This window comes from Solea solea, chromosome 10, assembly GCF_958295425.1.
Source record: "Solea solea chromosome 10, fSolSol10.1, whole genome shotgun sequence".
In the NCBI taxonomy this organism is placed as follows: Eukaryota; Metazoa; Chordata; class Actinopteri; order Pleuronectiformes; family Soleidae; genus Solea; species Solea solea.
This window is the reverse complement of record NC_081143.1, coordinates 29,242,680-29,261,577: the sequence shown is the minus strand read 5'-3', so window position 1 is coordinate 29,261,577 and position 18,898 is coordinate 29,242,680. Positions and strand designations below refer to the sequence as shown.

Sequence of the window (18,898 nt, the reverse complement as noted above, 5' to 3'; positions counted from 1 at the left end):
TGACGACGCGTCAGTGCCTCATACAAACGCTCCTCGTGTAAAGTCAGTGTTGACGACGCGTCAGTGCCTCATACAAACGCTCCCCGTGTAAAGTCAGTGTTGACGACGCGTCAGTGCCTCATACAAACGCTCCCCGTGTAGTCAGTGTTGACGACGCGTCAGTGCCTCATACAAACGCTCCTCGTGTAAAGTCAGTGTTGACGACGCGTCAGTGCCTCATACAAACGCTCCTCGTGTGAAGTCAGTGTTGACGACGCGTCAGTGCCTCATACAAACGCTCCTCGTGTAGTCAGTGTTGACGACGCGTCAGTGCCTCATACAAACGCTCCTCGTGTAGTCAGTGTTGACGACGCGTCAGTGCCTCATACAAACGCTCCTCGTGTAAAGTCAGTGTTGACGACGCGTCAGTGCCTCATACAAACGCTCCTCGTGTAAAGTCAGTGTTGACGACGCGTCAGTGCCTCATACAAACGCTCCTCGTGTAAAGTCAGTGTTGACGACGCGTCAGTGCCTCATACAAGCGCTCCTCGTGTAAAGTCAGTGTTGACGACGCGTCAGTGCCTCATACAAGCGCTCCTCGTGTAAAGTCAGTGTTGACGACGCGTCAGTGCCTCATACAAGCGCTCCTCGTGTAAAGTCAGTGTTGACGACGCGTCAGTGCCTCATACAAACGCTCCTCGTGTAAAGTCAGTGTTGACGACGCGTCAGTGCCTCATACAAACGCTCCTCGTGTAGTCAGTGTTGACGACGCGTCAGTGCCTCATACAAACGCTCCTCGTGTAAAGTCAGTGTTGACGACGCGTCAGTGCCTCATACAAACGCTCCTCGTGTAGTCAGTGTTGACGACGCGTCAGTGCCTCATACAAACGCTCCTCGTGTAGTCAGTGTTGACGACGCGTCAGTGCCTCATACAAACGCTCCTCGTGTAAAGTCAGTGTTGACGACGCGTCAGTGCCTCATACAAACGCTCCTCGTGTAGTCAGTGTTGACGACGCGTCAGTGCCTCATACAAACGCTCCTCGTGTAAAGTCAGTGTTGACGACGCGTCAGTGCCTCATACAAACGCTCCTCGTGTGAAGTCAGTGTTGACGACGCGTCAGTGCCTCATACAAACGCTCCTCGTGTAGTCAGTGTTGACGACGCGTCAGTGCCTCATACAAACGCTCCTCGTGTAAAGTCATTGTTGACGACGCGTCAGTGCCTCATACAAACGCTCCTCGTGTAAAGTCAGTGTTGACGACGCGTCAGTGCCTCATACAAACGCTCCTCGTGTAAAGTCAGTGTTGACGACGCGTCAGTGCCTCATACAAGCGCTCCTCGTGTAAAGTCAGTGTTGACGACGCGTCAGTGCCTCATACAAGCGCTCCTCGTGTAAAGTCAGTGTTGACGACGCGTCAGTGCCTCATACAAGCGCTCCTCGTGTAAAGTCAGTGTTGACGACGCGTCAGTGCCTCATACAAACGCTCCTCGTGTAAAGTCAGTGTTGACGACGCGTCAGTGCCTCATACAAACGCTCCTCGTGTAGTCAGTGTTGACGACGCGTCAGTGCCTCATACAAACGCTCCTCGTGTAAAGTCAGTGTTGACGACGCGTCAGTGCCTCATACAAACGCTCCTCGTGTAGTCAGTGTTGACGACGCGTCAGTGCCTCATACAAACGCTCCTCGTGTAGTCAGTGTTGACGACGCGTCAGTGCCTCATACAAACGCTCCTCGTGTAAAGTCAGTGTTGACGACGCGTCAGTGCCTCATACAAACGCTCCTCGTGTAGTCAGTGTTGACGACGCGTCAGTGCCTCATACAAACGCTCCTCGTGTAAAGTCAGTGTTGACGACGCGTCAGTGCCTCATACAAACGCTCCTCGTGTAAAGTCAGTGTTGACGACGCGTCAGTGCCTCATACAAACGCTCCTCGTGTGAAGTCAGTGTTGACGACGCGTCAGTGCCTCATACAAACGCTCCTCGTGTAGTCAGTGTTGACGACGCGTCAGTGCCTCATACAAACGCTCCTCGTGTAGTCAGTGTTGACGACGCGTCAGTGCCTCATACAAACGCTCCTCGTGTAAAGTCAGTGTTGACGACGCGTCAGTGCCTCATACAAACGCTCCTCGTGTAGTCAGTGTTGACGACGCGTCAGTGCCTCATACAAGCGCTCCTCGTGTAAAGTCAGTGTTGACGACGCGTCAGTGCCTCATACAAACGCTCCTCGTGTAAAGTCAGTGTTGACGACGCGTCAGTGCCTCATACAAACGCTCCTCGTGTAGTCAGTGTTGACGACGCGTCAGTGCCTCATACAAACGCTCCTCGTGTAAAGTCAGTGTTGACGACGCGTCAGTGCCTCATACAAACGCTCCTCGTGTGAAGTCAGTGTTGACGATGCGTCAGTGCCTCATACAAACGCTCCTCGTGTAGTCAGTGTTGACGACGCGTCAGTGCCTCATACAAACGCTCCTCGTGTAGTCAGTGTTGACGACGCGTCAGTGCCTCATACAAACGCTCCTCGTGTAAAGTCAGTGTTGGCGACGCGTCAGTGCCTCATACAAACGCTCCTCGTGTAAAGTCAGTGTTGACGACGCGTCAGTGCCTCATACAAACGCTCCTCGTGTAAAGTCAGTGTTGACGACGCGTCAGTGCCTCATACAAACGCTCCTCGTGTAAAGTCAGTGTTGACGACGCGTCAGTGCCTCATACAAACGCTCCTCGTGTAAAGTCAGTGTTGACGACGCGTCAGTGCCTCATACAAACGCTCCTCGTGTAAAGTCAGTGTTGACGACGCGTCAGTGCCTCATACAAACGCTCCTCGTGTAAAGTCAGTGTTGACGACGCGTCAGTGCCTCATACAAACGCTCCTCGTGTAAAGTCAGTGTTGACGACGCGTCAGTGCCTCATACAAACGCTCCTCGTGTAAAGTCAGTGTTGACGACGCGTCAGTGCCTCATACAAACGCTCCTCGTGTGAAGTCAGTGTTGACGACGCGTCAGTGCCTCATACAAACGCTCCTCGTGTAGTCAGTGTTGACGACGCGTCAGTGCCTCATACAAACGCTCCTCGTGTAGTCAGTGTTGACGACGCGTCAGTGCCTCATACAAACGCTCCTCGTGTAAAGTCATTGTTGACGACGCGTCAGTGCCTCATACAAACGCTCCTCGTGTAAAGTCAGTGTTGACGACGCGTCAGTGCCTCATACAAACGCTCCTCGTGTAAAGTCAGTGTTGACGACGCGTCAGTGCCTCATACAAGCGCTCCTCGTGTAAAGTCAGTGTTGACGACGCGTCAGTGCCTCATACAAGCGCTCCTCGTGTAAAGTCAGTGTTGACGACGCGTCAGTGCCTCATACAAGCGCTCCTCGTGTAAAGTCAGTGTTGACGACGCGTCAGTGCCTCATACAAACGCTCCTCGTGTAAAGTCAGTGTTGACGACGCGTCAGTGCCTCATACAAACGCTCCTCGTGTAGTCAGTGTTGACGACGCGTCAGTGCCTCATACAAACGCTCCTCGTGTAAAGTCAGTGTTGACGACGCGTCAGTGCCTCATACAAACGCTCCTCGTGTAGTCAGTGTTGACGACGCGTCAGTGCCTCATACAAACGCTCCTCGTGTAGTCAGTGTTGACGACGCGTCAGTGCCTCATACAAACGCTCCTCGTGTAAAGTCAGTGTTGACGACGCGTCAGTGCCTCATACAAACGCTCCTCGTGTAGTCAGTGTTGACGACGCGTCAGTGCCTCATACAAACGCTCCTCGTGTAAAGTCAGTGTTGACGACGCGTCAGTGCCTCATACAAACGCTCCTCGTGTAAAGTCAGTGTTGACGACGCGTCAGTGCCTCATACAAACGCTCCTCGTGTGAAGTCAGTGTTGACGACGCGTCAGTGCCTCATACAAACGCTCCTCGTGTAGTCAGTGTTGACGACGCGTCAGTGCCTCATACAAACGCTCCTCGTGTAGTCAGTGTTGACGACGCGTCAGTGCCTCATACAAACGCTCCTCGTGTAAAGTCAGTGTTGACGACGCGTCAGTGCCTCATACAAACGCTCCTCGTGTAGTCAGTGTTGACGACGCGTCAGTGCCTCATACAAGCGCTCCTCGTGTAAAGTCAGTGTTGACGACGCGTCAGTGCCTCATACAAACGCTCCTCGTGTAAAGTCAGTGTTGACGACGCGTCAGTGCCTCATACAAACGCTCCTCGTGTAGTCAGTGTTGACGACGCGTCAGTGCCTCATACAAACGCTCCTCGTGTAAAGTCAGTGTTGACGACGCGTCAGTGCCTCATACAAACGCTCCTCGTGTGAAGTCAGTGTTGACGATGCGTCAGTGCCTCATACAAACGCTCCTCGTGTAGTCAGTGTTGACGACGCGTCAGTGCCTCATACAAACGCTCCTCGTGTAGTCAGTGTTGACGACGCGTCAGTGCCTCATACAAACGCTCCTCGTGTAAAGTCAGTGTTGACGACGCGTCAGTGCCTCATACAAACGCTCCTCGTGTAAAGTCAGTGTTGACGACGCGTCAGTGCCTCATACAAACGCTCCTCGTGTAAAGTCAGTGTTGACGACGCGTCAGTGCCTCATACAAACGCTCCTCGTGTAAAGTCAGTGTTGACGACGCGTCAGTGCCTCATACAAACGCTCCTCGTGTAAAGTCAGTGTTGACGACGCGTCAGTGCCTCATACAAACGCTCCTCGTGTAAAGTCAGTGTTGACGACGCGTCAGTGCCTCATACAAACGCTCCTCGTGTAAAGTCAGTGTTGACGACGCGTCAGTGCCTCATACAAACGCTCCTCGTGTAAAGTCAGTGTTGACGACGCGTCAGTGCCTCATACAAACGCTCCTCGTGTGAAGTCAGTGTTGACGACGCGTCAGTGCCTCATACAAACGCTCCTCGTGTAGTCAGTGTTGACGACGCGTCAGTGCCTCATACAAACGCTCCTCGTGTAAAGTCAGTGTTGACGACGCGTCAGTGCCTCATACAAACGCTCCTCGCGTAAAGTCAGTGTTGACGACGCGTCAGTGCCTCATACAAACTCTCCTCGTGTAAAGTCAGTGTTGACGACGCGTCAGTGCCTCATACAAACGCTCTTCATGTAAAGACTGGAACAGAACCACGAGCAGCTCTGAAGCATCAGGGAATCCTGAGAGGAAGCACACGATGCAGATCAGAGGAACAGACCGAGAGACACCTGCTCACGTTTCTCGCCTCCCGCCTGCGCTCTCTCTCTCTCTCTCTCTCTCGCTGTGTGTCTCTCTCTCTCTGCGGTCGCACACTTACTTCTCTTTTCCCCTGTGGTTGTCATATTGAAAGATCGCACTTCATTTGTCAGCCTGATGGAGACACTTTTGCCCAAACACCTTTGTTTGCAGCTCGAGGCTGACATGTGAAACTCCAGAGTTAGTCAGGCTCAACTACAAAGGTGAGAGTCAACTGTTGAACACGCGTGTGTGTGTGTGAGTGTGAGTGTGAGCGACGACTTGTATTTGTTACCTCTCTGTTTGTGACAACATGGAGACCAGAACCTGGTCCTAATGAGGCAGAATCTCATTTCTGAGGAACTGGTTAGGTTTAGGTTTAGTGTCTTCATCATGAGGACAAACATGATCACACAAGTGAAGAAATGTTGTGAGTCGATGTCCTCTGAAGTCATGGAAACCAGAGTGAGTGTGTGTGTGTGTGTGTGTGTAAATCACTGTTCCATGTCAGCCATTTACTGAAAGTCACTCTTTGATCCTTCTTCCTCAGAGTTTTGGAAACAGCACATGCACATGTCTTCCTCTCACTCTCTGCCTGTCGCTCTCTCTCTTTCTCACACGTTCATTTATTCAAATACGCACCTATGACACCAGAATGCCACAGACTGTAGACCAGACCACGCTGTGATGTGTGCAGGTACGAGGCCGCGGCGCTGCCCTCAGTTCCTCTTCAACCAGAGGTGGAAGCCAGCGCAGGCAGACGGACAGGTAGACAGACAGGCAGGCAGGCAGACAGACAGACAGGCAGACACACAGACAGACAGACAGACACACACACAGACAGACAGGCAGAAAGACAACACTAAGACAGAGAGAGACGAGTAGCTCAGACAGACAATTTGAAGGAATCAGCAAAACATGAATTGTGTTTTGTAAAGCGTGAAAGTTTAACATCATAATATAATATTTAAAAACATAAACACTTATTAACAGGAGGATATTATAAACATGAATATGAGCTGATATGAGTGTTGGAGTGCAGTGAAAAGAGCATTTTCACTGCAGAACACTTGTTAAACAATTCCACATAGTTTAACAAATGTCTCAGAACAGCATCAGAATCATATGTTTTCAAGTGGTATCAAGTTATCCCTGTTATTTATCAATCAAACTGAAAATACAGGCTTTTATGACTCAATTAAAAACAGTTAAATGGCATCACTGGGCCACGGCTGCAACATTCATCACAAAAAAGGGAGAACTTGAAATATGCAATAGTGTAATATTGAAATCTCCACACACTGCGATTGTTTAATAAACACAACATGCTACCATGAAAGTTTTGTATCTTTGAATCTTTTATGATTTCAATAAACGATGAGTCATAAAAATCACAATCAGTGAAAATCAGATTGTGCAGCTGCACTCTGACCTGCTGTGTCTGAGTCTCTGAGTCTGTGTCTGAGTCTCTGAGTCTGAGTCTGTGTCTGAGTCTGTGTCTGAGACTGTGTCTGAGTCTCTGAGTCTCTGAGTCTGTGTCTGAGTCTGTGAGTCTGTGAGTCTGTGACCTCAGCTGCTCTTACCCGTGAACTTCTGAGGCATGGAGCTCTTCCGCTTGGCCACGTTGCTGGCGAGCCGGTCAAGCAGCAGTGCACGTTCAGTGCCCATCTGAGTCCTGGGTGCGTGGCCGTCCTCTGTGTGAGAGAGTGAGAGAGTGAGAGGGTGAGGAGGTGAGGAGGTGAGGAGGTGAGGAATAAATGAAGTGCACTGAGCAGCAACCAGTGTCCATCTGTGAGGCTTTGTGGTTGTGATTGCAAAACAGCCGTCAGTGCTCGAGGCGGAGGCACGCGGGGGAGGAAGGAGATATTAATTTGAGATCAGAGGCTGCGTTTGACTTCACTTCCTGGTGCTTTTTGACTTCTCGAGTGCAGGAGGAGAGACCACAGGATGAGGATGTACTTCCTCATCAGGCATGAACTTAAACAACCACAGAAGCAGAGTCTGTGTCCTGCCAGAACGGAGCGGTTAGACGCAGAAGGCGGGTACGTTAGTGTTGGGCTGAACCATTTGCCCTACAGCAAGTATCTGTCTTCCCGCCGCTGCTGCAGACACAGTCCTCAAAGACGTGGTCCTCACAGACGTGGTCCTCAGACACAGTCCTCACAGACACAGTCCTCATAGACACGGTCCTCACAGACGTGGTCCTCAGACACGGTCCTCACAGACACGGTCCTCACAGACGCGGTCCTCACAGACACGGTCCTCAGACACGGTCCTCACAGACGCGGTCCTCACAGACACGGTCCTCAGACACGGTCCTCACAGACACGGTCCTCACAGACACGGTCCTCACAGACGCGGTCCTCACAGACACGGTCCTCAGACACGGTCCTCACAGACGCGGTCCTCACAGACGCGGCCCTCAGACACGGTCCACAATGTACTGTTAGCGTTCTGAGTCATTATTATAATCAGTGTTTATATGTATATGATCCTCTGTGTAGTATTTCATTGTTTATATATATTAATATGTCAAACCAGGGAAATAAATAAAAACATAAATAAGAATGAGTTACAAACGTGATGTTTAACGCCCCGTTTAAGACCAACAGCAGTTTAGATTTGACACTCCAGTCCAGAAGGTGGCGGTAATGCACCAAACAAGCCAACCACCAAGTCACTACAGAGCACGACTTACAACTTCCACTAAATGATAAGTTCATTATAAATGATAAGTTCATTATAAATGATAAGTTCATTATAAATGATAAGTTCATTATAAATGATAAGTTCATTATAAATGATAAGTTAATTATAAATGATAAGTTCATTATAAATGATAAGTTAATTATAAATGATAAGTTCATTATAAATGATAAGTTCATTATAAATGATAAGTTAATTATAAATGATAAGTTGATTATAAATGATAAGTTTCAAACAAAAACCATTTCTATCAAATGTGTGTGTGTTAGCCCTGAGGTATTCAACATGAGCTAAAAATGAAAAAGGCCTCCAGAAGATTCTAGAACTCAGTGATGACAAGTAAACAAAAATAGTGGGAGTGGCTTGTGTAAACCAGGAAGTGAGCGTGCATATACAGTTAAAGTCTTCACTCTGTCTCACTTCCTGGTTAACTAACGTTACTTTTGTGAACGTTAGTTTGAAACCTTTCATTTCAGAAGCTTTTTCCTGCCGCTGAAAACAAACCGAGTCATGTGACGTCTGAAGCTTCGCTGTCAATCAACCTCATCTACCACCTACTGCAGAAATGCACAGATGTGCTTTTTATTTTTACCTTAAATCTTAAAAGTGGGTCACACGGCGCCGAGTGGTGAGCACTGCTGCCTCACGGCAAGAAGGTCACCAGGTCGAATACCAGGTCGAACCCCGAGTTAGCATGTTCTCTCTGTGTTTCCTCCCACCGCCCAAAAACATGCAGAGGGTAAATGGACACTCTTAACCAGAGGTCTTAAACTCAGGGCCCGCGGGCCTCATGTGGCCCTCCAGTCGATTTCATGCGGCCCGCCACCTAAATGTTTGCTTGTGATATTTGTACATTCATTTGAATCAGAAATTGTATTATTTTGAAAGTGTGTAAAATGTGAATCATGATGGAATATTGTGACAGAACTTTAATGAACTTTAATAGTGAACGGTTGTTTTTTATAAAACATGAACATGACTGACAGCTCCTTTTGAGTCTGAGACCCCTCCTCTAAACTGACCGTGGTGTCAATGGTTGTTTGTCCACACACACACACACACACACGGAGGATAAAGATGTTGTTTAGTGTGAGTGACGCTCACCTTTGTTCTGAATGTACACATGACACCGTTCTCTGTGCTCTTCGAGGGAGCTCCGCTGCTTGTAGCTGCGGCTGCAGTGTGTGCACTTGAAGGGCTTCTCCACTGCAACAGCAGTTTCAGTTAATCACACACATCGACATTAAAAACATCAACATGGACAGTGAGTATTATTTCCTTAAGTTTGTGGTTTCATAAAATAACAGAAGACAAAAGCCGTGATGATGTGCATATTAGTTTGCAGGTAGTGAACTGAAAGTGAATGAGTAAGTTTCCAGTGGTGAGTGAGTAAGATGTCATACGTAACACGTGTCACCGTATGAGAGTGCACGGCCGGTGTTACTGGAAAAACCGCCATCGCGATGCCAGCTCAGCAGAGCTCAGATTCACACGGAGCGAGAAATTCAACCAACATGAAGACAGGTGCAGAGAGCTACAGTGCACTTCAGTGTGAGTGGTACCAGAATGGGTGCGCAGGTGCCCGCTCAGAGCGTCACGGCGGCGGCAGGCGTAGCTGCACATGGGGCATTTGAAAGGCTTCTCCCCAGAGTGGAGTTTGATGTGGCGAAGCAGGTTTCCCTTCTGGGTGAAGGAGGCCCCGCACTGAGAGCAGTGGAACGGCCTCTCGCCTGAAGGAAGACAACACACACACACACACACACACACGCAGCATTAACATCATCACAAACAAATGAACTTAAAATAATGTCAACTGTCACACATTCATACGACTTCTTAAATGTTCAGTGTGTAACTTAAAGAAGTTTAAGTATCAGAAATGGAATATACCAGGATTTCAAAAACAAACAATCTATATATATATATATATATATATACATATATATGTATATATCTATATATATATATATATATATATATATATATATATATATCTATATATATATATATACATATATATACATATATATATATATATATATATATATATATATATATCTATATATATATATATACATATATATACATATATATATATATATATATATATATATATATATATATATATATATATATATATATATATACATATATATATATATATATATATATATATATATATATATATATATATATATATATATATATATATATATATACATACATACATCACAATGTAACTTTCATGGAGGCCCTTGCTTTACAAGAGCCTCCATCTTGTGGCTCCATGTGTCCACAGTGCGACGGCTCATTCTTTATTTTTGGACTGCATTGACTGTGATACGTAAACACCTGTAACACAGACTGCAGCTGTGTATAAGAAGCAGCTGCAGTCTACAATGTTAGAAGTTTATAAACTATTCACATTCAACATTAGAATAAGAAACAAAATTTGAAGTATGTCCACGAGAGGTAAAGGAAATAGTAATGAGTTGTCTCATGTTCTAAAGCTGATCATTTCCAGCAGTAATTTGAGGCAACTTTGAACAGAAATACTGTCATAGCTGAAATATATAAGGAATTATACACGCTGGACGTTTTTAGTTGTATGAGTGACCGTGAATTGCAAAAGAACACAAAAAACCTGCATCATTCACCACCGTTGAAAAGGGAACAAGACAACAAAACCTAAAAAAACCAAGTTCTCACGACTGAAACCACACAAATAACAAGCACATTGCGTTGTTGACTTCCCATTTCCAAAACACAGCCTGTCGGGTTTCATAGTCTGTAATTCTGCTCGACTCTTCAGCAGCAAAGAGTCCGTCATGTTTCACCTCAACACTCAACTATCCACTATGAATGTGATTCTGTTCGGCTGAACACAAACTCATTTAACAATCAAAGTGACCGTCTACAGTATGTATATCTTCATCCATACACTATATATATATATATATATATAAGGTAATGTTTTGTGGAAGGAGACAAAGACCTGGTCTTAATGTCTCTTTTAATTTCCTTTCACTCCCCTCTTTCTTTTACCTCTCTATTTAAATGTGTGTGTGTGTGTTTTATTGTTTATGCCTTTATATCTTTAATGCTGCTGTTTCTTTCATTTTCTTTCCTTTTTATTGTAAAGCACTTTGAAATGAACTCTTGTTGAAATGTGCTGTATAAAGAAACGTCCCCTGCCTTGCATTGAGGGCTAATTTAGGGTAATAAGGTAAAATGGTCATGTTTCATGTTAGAGATAATGCTTTGTTTAGGCTGTGTAGATGAATGGAAGTCAATGCAGAGTCCTGTGTGTGTGTGTGTGTGTGTGTGTGTGTTACATACTGTATCTGCACCTAACTGTATATTGCAACCAACATCACAACATGTCTAGAGCTGAAACAATTCATCCATTAATTGATTACTTAATTAGTCGACAACTATTTCATAATCGATTAATCGGTTCAAAGTTTTTTTCATGATCAAAACAACATTTCTGATCGTTGAAGCTTCTTAAATGTGAGTATTTTCTTCGATTCTTTGCTCCGGAGAACAAAGAAATCATTAAAAGTGAATCATTTTGGTTTGTGGACAAAACAAGACATTTGAGAACATCATCATGTGCAGGTTTGATTAATCGATTAATCGAGAAAATAATGGACAGAGTCATCGATTATGAAAATAATGGTGAGTTGCAGCCCTAAGAAGTGCATAAATCAGGTGTATCATTTCATGAGCTGGTGCTGTGGCACTGGTGAGGACATGTGCGTCATGAATGACATTCAGACCCAATCAAACGCTCCATCTGACCTCATTAACGTGAGCGCTATCTTCAAACGTTATCAGCAGCGCAATCATTGCACAAGCGTTGTGTTTGAGGTCGGGTGTGTTCCTGCGCTCACCCGTGTGGCTGCGCTTGTGCACGAGCAGCACGTTGATGCTGACGCAGGACAGGCCACAGATGTCACAGCTGAGTTTGCCTGGAGCCTGAATGCGGGGCCCCGCGGCTTCAGACGCGTACGTCCCCTCTGCTGCCTCTGCTGCCTCTGCTGCCTCTGCTGCAGTGTGGGCGTCTGGCAGCGCCACACTGTCGTACCGAGAGTAGTCCACGAGAGACAGGTCCTGTGGCTCATTCAGGGTATCTCCCTCTTCGTCCCCTTCCCCATCCCTCTCCTCATCGTCATCCTCCTCCGTCCTCTCCTCATCGAACCCTTCCTCCATCCCGTCCTCGCTGACTCCCTCTGCTTCTTCTTTTGGGACAATTTCGCTTTCTTTTTCAGCCTTGAGATACGGCTCGGTATCTTCCATTTCCTCTGCCTCAGTCTTTATCACACCTAGGCAGAGAGGAAGCAAAGAGAAAGCACAGACATTTGATGAAAGAAACACTGATCCTGACTGTAGTGAGACATCAGTTCAAAGATGGGGGCGTAGTGATGCAGTGCAGACTGTCAGGGAGCTTTCACTGGCAGAAACTCAACACTTTGCTTTTCACAGCCTTAGAATCAGCCTGTTATTTGCACTTTGGGCAAAGGCCCTTGCTTCACTAACGCCGCCATTTTGTGCCACCATGTTTCCAGACTCTTTTTTTATCCAAACATTTAAATATCTGTTCAACCTTGAACATCTGAAACTCATTGCAGTTCCATTGAAAATGGGCCAGTTTCTGGGGAGTGCAGCACTTCCCTGAACTCACTTTTGAATCTGTGTCAAACTCATTTACGTATGGTGCAAATGGCCAAAATGGACGCCACAGTTCAAAATGGCCGACTTCCTGTTGAGTTGAGGCCATGGTCAGGGTCGACTTTTTTGTTTGTCTCGGTCGATTACACCTAAATACAGCCTTGAAGTGCATCGCAGGACCCGAAGTAGCTAACAAGTGGTCCAGCAGCATCAAGGCACCTGTTAGCTTAGCTGTTAGCTTTACGCCGCAGTGGGGCAGCAGAGACGGGCGTCACAGACCACAACAACAATCACGTTTGTTTGTTTGTTTGTTTGTTTGTTTGTGTGTGTGTCCGGCTCGAGGAGATGTGAATAACTTTGTCATGTAATAATATTTACATAAAAAGATCCTTTTTGGTAAATGAAGGCCACCGTAGTTCCCTGACACTGGGAGGAATAATGCTGCAGTCAAACTGTGTACATTAAATGTTATTATGCGACTGTACGTTCTGATGAGTCGTCTAAATGAGTCATGTGAAGTGAAAAACTGTTGAGAACCGTTGATATGAATGAGTGTCAACTGCTTATCTGTTGACTGAATACCTGAGAGTCAGCGATGACAATAAAGTGGCGTTTAAGCCTCTTTAGTCAAATCTGGATTTGACTCACTTCCAAATAAGGGGCTAAATGAGCTTCATTCACTCCACACTGTCACTTCTACATTTATATTAATAGTCGACAGTTTGATATTAGCACGAGTTCATCTCTGTAGGTAGCTTCATTTGGGCCAGTGTCACAGATAGATTCAGAAGATGTGTGCTTAAGATAAGGGGAAGGCATTTCCTCTGAAAAGTAAAACCAGGCCAGGAGAGAGAAGCAGCAGGCGCCTCAGGCACACGCAGATTCTCTGTCTGCTTTGAAAAGAAGACTTCAGATCGAGAGTTTATGGTGTTTGTTACAAACAAACAACAACCTTTATCTGCATCTGCAGCTTTTCTGACTGAACAAATGTCAGTCACACGCTGCACAGACAGCACATTTCTCAGCAGCTCATGTGCTGACATGCAACAGTCCTGAGGCCTGGTGTGCAGGACCTCTCACCTCGCCACTCGCTTTAGCGTCAACCGACCCCGTCGTATACGCAGCTCCATCCAGAAACCACACTGTGGTCACGGCGGTGACTGGTGATGAGCTGAAGAGCAGCGTCTTGTATTGTGGAACGCTCTCAGAGGTGCTATGGAAACTTTACACTGAGCTCAGAGAAGCCTGATATAGAGTCCAGGGTCTCAGAGCAGTGAACCGCAGGCTGTGCATCACACGCACAACGCGGCTTTAGGAAGTGAACCCAGCGGGGGCTCAGTGGTAACAGTCAGAAAATAAATAGGAAAGCTGTCCTGTCACACCATGTTTCTGAAACCATTTCCACTCACAAGATGTCTTGCGTTAAACAAGGTGGTCACAGTTGAGCTGTGTGTGAAATGTCACTGCTCGATGTGGAGGAAATGCTCAGTATGTGCTAATGTTTTATGACTTTTATCACAGAGAACGTCAGGAGCACAAACACACTCTGGACCACCATGACCCCTTAAACATCAGGATTAGGGCTGACACATGTACATATATATATATATATACACACATGTGTACACATATATATATATATATATATATATACACATGTATATATACACAGGTGTATATATACATATATATGTATACATATATGTATGTATGTATACATACATATATGTATATATACACATACACATATATGTATATATACATATATGTGTATATACACATATATGTATATATGTATATGTGTGTATATGTTCTCAAACTGTGGTGTGTGTACCACCGGTGGTTCGTGAGCTTCCTGTGGTGGAAAATCAGAAATGCTGTTCTACTGTAAACACCAGGGTATGTGATCGCAGTGGAGCTGAGGAATCAAATATCAACATTTATTTAATTATAATCATTAGTCTCTTTATCTCTCGCTCCATCTTAAGCTAATGTCACTATACCAGTGTGTGAAGTATGTATGTGAGGAAGAGGAGGATGATGAGAGAGCAAATGATGAAAAGTCTGTCACTGACTTCACTGATGATGTTACAGAGAGATCAGCTTGGTGTAAAACGTCTGAGAACCTCTGGTTCAGATGATCCCAGGATGAAATAAACTTTCTCATGGTTTAGAAAGTAACGACTGGTGCTAACGTTAGAAGACAAGCACTGGAAATGGCCCAGCTCAACATTCACCAGTCACTTTATTAGGTACACCAGTTCAACTGCTTGTTCACACCCGTCAGTCACATCAACTCGATGCATTCAGGCATGTAGACATGGTCCAGACGACCTGCTGAATTTCAAAGAATGAGCAGGAAACGTGATTGAAGGGCCTTTAAAGGTGACATGGTTTCAGAGACTGCCGCTCTGCTGTTCATTTTCACCCCCAAAAATCTCTAGTGTTTACAGAGAATTGTTCAAAAAAGAGAAAATATCGAGAACGAGCAGCCTTTTGGAGATGAGGGAAAAAGCAACAGTAACTCAAATAATCACCCTTTTCAACCAAAGTATGATCAAGATCATCTCTGAATGCACAATATTTTGAATCTCGAATCAGATGAGCTACAGCTACGCTTCCATCACACTGGGTGCCACTCCTGCCAAGTGTACCTAATAAAGTGGCCAGTAAGTATATGTGAAACCTTCCACACTGAAAACCATTATTTGACATTCCTAATCAACAGCTTCAGGCCTGTAACCAGTTTTAAATAATTAAATCAGATTTTTTTAGTTTCTAAAATGTCACAATGTTCCATTTAAACAGAATCATTTTGGTTTGTGTTAAAGAAAATAATCAAATTGAAAGTTTTGGAAACATTTTTCTACATTTTCTGGATCAAACTGATTGATTTTTCAAGAAAATAATGAACAGATTAACTTTGACCTTCTCCTAATGAGAAACATAATGTAAAGAATATGTGTGTGTGTGTGTGAAGTCCTGCATGGAATAATCCTACCTGCAGTTAACTGTAGTGCGTTCTCTTCTTCTTCTTCCTCCTGTGTCTTCATATCTGCAGCATCACTGCAAACGTCTGGAAATGCCACACAGAATATTTAATCAAATGAAATCAATGAAACGTAGTTTTCCACTTTTCATGCACAGACAACGTAACACAAAGTGCTCGACACACAGACAAACACAGAAACACCTTCACACATTAATACAAAGAAAAAAGCATTCAAAATGATATCAGAGGTGATGCTTATTTATGTGGCCCATATATTTGGATGATTTCCTTTTTTGTTTCTAACGTCTCCACTGTACTGCAATTATTATAATGATCTGATAAACTTAGTATTGGTCATGTTAAACGCTGATCATTTCTTCTTTATATGAACAGAATATCTGTTTCACGGTTGTAGAATTGTGTCTTTGAAACTGCGGAAAATACCCAGGTGGTAAATGTATGGGGCTGATATCGGTATCGGTACATATTCGAGGTCATGATATCGGTATCAGTATCGGTCACAACACTCCCTGTTAAATACAGTATTTTCAACACAAACTATATATAAAGTAAATATTAAATAGATAAAACAGGTCATCAGAAACTTTGGGATGAAAAAAGAATTTGTAATACTAATTTGAATCATAGATGAAAAAGTCATTGGTCCACTCATCACAAAACACTGGAATCAGACACTCACCCGTGCCATCGTCCTCTGGATGTTTGTCCGTGTCCATGATGAAAGCAGCTCTGTGGAGAGAAGTTATCTTTTAAATGTGTTTACAGAGGATTTCCTGTACACATTCATGATGTGGAAACTCTGCTCCACACACTCGTCGTGGCAACGTCTCCATTAAAACCCTCACTTACTATTTTCTACAGAGCCTGTGAAGAAACACTGACTTTTCCCGCCGTTTATAAAAGAGAAACATTGGTAAAAGCGCACGGTTGATCGAGCGTGCGTCTACATTTAGCCTGATGAGAAAGACCTGCTGTTCACTGCAAGCCATGTATTTCCTGTCAGGTCTGTAGATGGGGGCTGAATAGAAAAGAGCTCAAGACATTTCAAAGAAAATAGACATTTAGCGCCGGTTTAAAAGCCTTGAACCACTTCAAACTTTCAACTGTAGACTGACTCACTTTTCAGAGCAATAACAAACGCCCTCATGTTATTCTCCTTTTTTGCTTTTCATTTGAGGAATGATGAAGTCTTACCTGCTCTTTTTGTTTGCTCAGCACCTGCAGGAGAAAAGCGCTCTGGCAGCAGGAGATCCCACACCACACGCCGCCACGGGACTTTCTCTGAATATGGAATATGCGACGTCACGGCGGTGAATTTTGGAGCGATCCCTTAAAGAAACAGGAACCTGCTGTGAAGGTGGAGCAAAGACGAGTGTTCTGAATCAAGCCTGACTCTGTTCATACTCATTTATGATCAAACCTTTTAAAAATCTTTGGATTTCATGATTTATGTTTTTAAGGGAAACTAATAAGTGACTGTGGTTGTGATGGTTTAACATCATTTCAGGCTGTTCTCATGGTTCCTGACTTGTTCAATTTAAGGAGCTATTACGCCACCTTGTGGCCCAACTATAACGCTCCTTTTCATACTGAGGCAAGACAACAACTCTTTAAAGACACTTTCACGTTTGTATTTGGTTGTGTGAACACGAGCTCCTGTTACTCTTCATCCTGTACGTGACAAAAAACTATTCAAAACAATTTGTAAGTGTATTTAGATTTAAAGTTATAGGTTAATAAGGTTTATAACTTATTGCACTTTGTCATAGAATGAGAACTTTTACAGAATGGGTATAAATCTGCTGTATTTTAACGTAGGTGATAATGGTGTCACTAACGTTTGAGATGATCCCACTGATGAAATAAATGACACTGAGGATGAGCTAACGGTCAGAAGATGAGCGCGTGTTCACCAGAGTCTCGTGTTCTCACTGATGCCATCGATAAAAACAGCGTCACAGTTTTCATAAACTGCTGATCACTCACAACAATCTCTATTAGTAATTAAAAACCTCCTCGTTGATGCCAGGGGAGAATGACATGTTGAAAATACCAGTAACTCTAATAATCTGTATGAAAACAGTGAAGGTTAGAGATGTTTCCACTCTGGTTTCATGTGGATAAAGAACGTGTGTGTACGAGCCCTGAGGCCGCAGAGGACCGCAGAAAACAGATTCTGGTGTGGATCATTTTCACAATTTCTCTCTCTCTCTCATAAACCATGTCAGAAAACATTAAAAGGAAAATAACATTGATATTATTGTTGTGTACGTCTCTCTGATGACTCTAAACACACTTTTACTTCCAATGTTCACCCGTTGACACAAAAATGAAGCGAATAGTTTTAATGTTTATGAAAATAAAAGAGAGTCATCGACTGTATGTGCATGAACATGCTGTAACCATGGGTACAAGTGCAGCAGTTCATAATTGACATATAGATTCTTTAAGGGACTCTTTAAGGGACTGTAACCTCGACCCTATTTGTGTTGGAAGCTTGAAAATGCAAATCATCTGACTGTTTGTCTGTTTGGGCTTCTGTAAAGCAAGTAATAAAAGGTTTATTCTAGGACGACAAAAGCCTAATACGTTTTATGTTTACATAGAAAGTTACCCATGTGCAGTTTGAGTAATTTGTGAGAAGAGAAAAGTCCTAAGTGTTACACAAGGACCTTTAACAAAGGTTTCCTCACATGGTGACTCTTTCAGTGTTTTTCCTTGTCATCTGTATTTGTTTCTAACGTTGTGTTCACGATGGTTTACACATGTGTTTTAACACCTGGCTGCGACCCAACTTCCCTCAGATGGGATAATAAATTTGACTTAAATTGAAACATGTGTAAGCCACTGGTTACCTAACGCTTTTTCATGTTTGACCAGGCAGAGAAGGGGTGAGGAATCTGGGTGCAACTGACTACAACACCCACCTGAGTGGTGCACAGCCCTGTAAGGCCCAGCTGCTGCCCACAGCCCGCCTATGGCAACCAGCCACCAGCCTGGAAAAAGCAAAGAGAAAGCACACAAAGGCTTTACAATACATGCTGGGTTTCCATGGTAAAACGGAGGCAAAGGAACGGAGGGAAAAAAAGAGAGAGAGATGTTGACCAATAAAAGCCATGATTCTAAACCTCACAGGCTGAACATCGGAATATGTGAACATCTGAATATGTGAATATCTGAACATCTGAATATCTGAACATCTGAATATGTGAACATCTGAACATCTGAATATGTGAACATCTGAATATGTGAATATCTGAACATCTGAATATCTGAACATCTGAATATGTGAACATCTGAACATCTGAATATGTGAATATCTGAACA

General features: G+C 44.4%; 1 protein-coding gene across 3 annotated transcripts in view; it reads right to left on the bottom strand.

Moving 5' to 3' along the window:
* The window catches only part of LOC131467690 (zinc finger protein Aiolos-like), a 51,613-nt gene that overhangs the window by 2,063 nt on the left and 30,652 nt on the right, over positions 1-18,898 (bottom strand). Inside the window, exons 3-10 of one of the 3 annotated variants that reach the window (XM_058641747.1) lie at positions 18,499-18,567; positions 16,766-16,920; positions 16,251-16,300; positions 15,560-15,634; positions 11,781-12,212; positions 9,447-9,614; positions 8,989-9,090; positions 6,762-6,872 (exon numbers count right to left, since the gene is read on the bottom strand). In XM_058641747.1, coding sequence (XP_058497730.1) covers positions 6,762-6,872; positions 8,989-9,090; positions 9,447-9,614; positions 11,781-12,212; positions 15,560-15,634; positions 16,251-16,287 — 925 coding nt within the window. In that variant the 5' untranslated portion in view covers positions 16,288-16,300; positions 16,766-16,920; positions 18,499-18,567. Of the gene's footprint in view, positions 1-6,761; positions 6,873-8,988; positions 9,091-9,446; positions 9,615-11,780; positions 12,213-15,559; positions 15,635-16,250; positions 16,301-16,420; positions 16,574-16,765; positions 16,921-18,498; positions 18,568-18,898 lie in introns of those variants that run through there. The other 2 variants (XM_058641749.1, XM_058641750.1) reach the window with 2 other exon arrangements.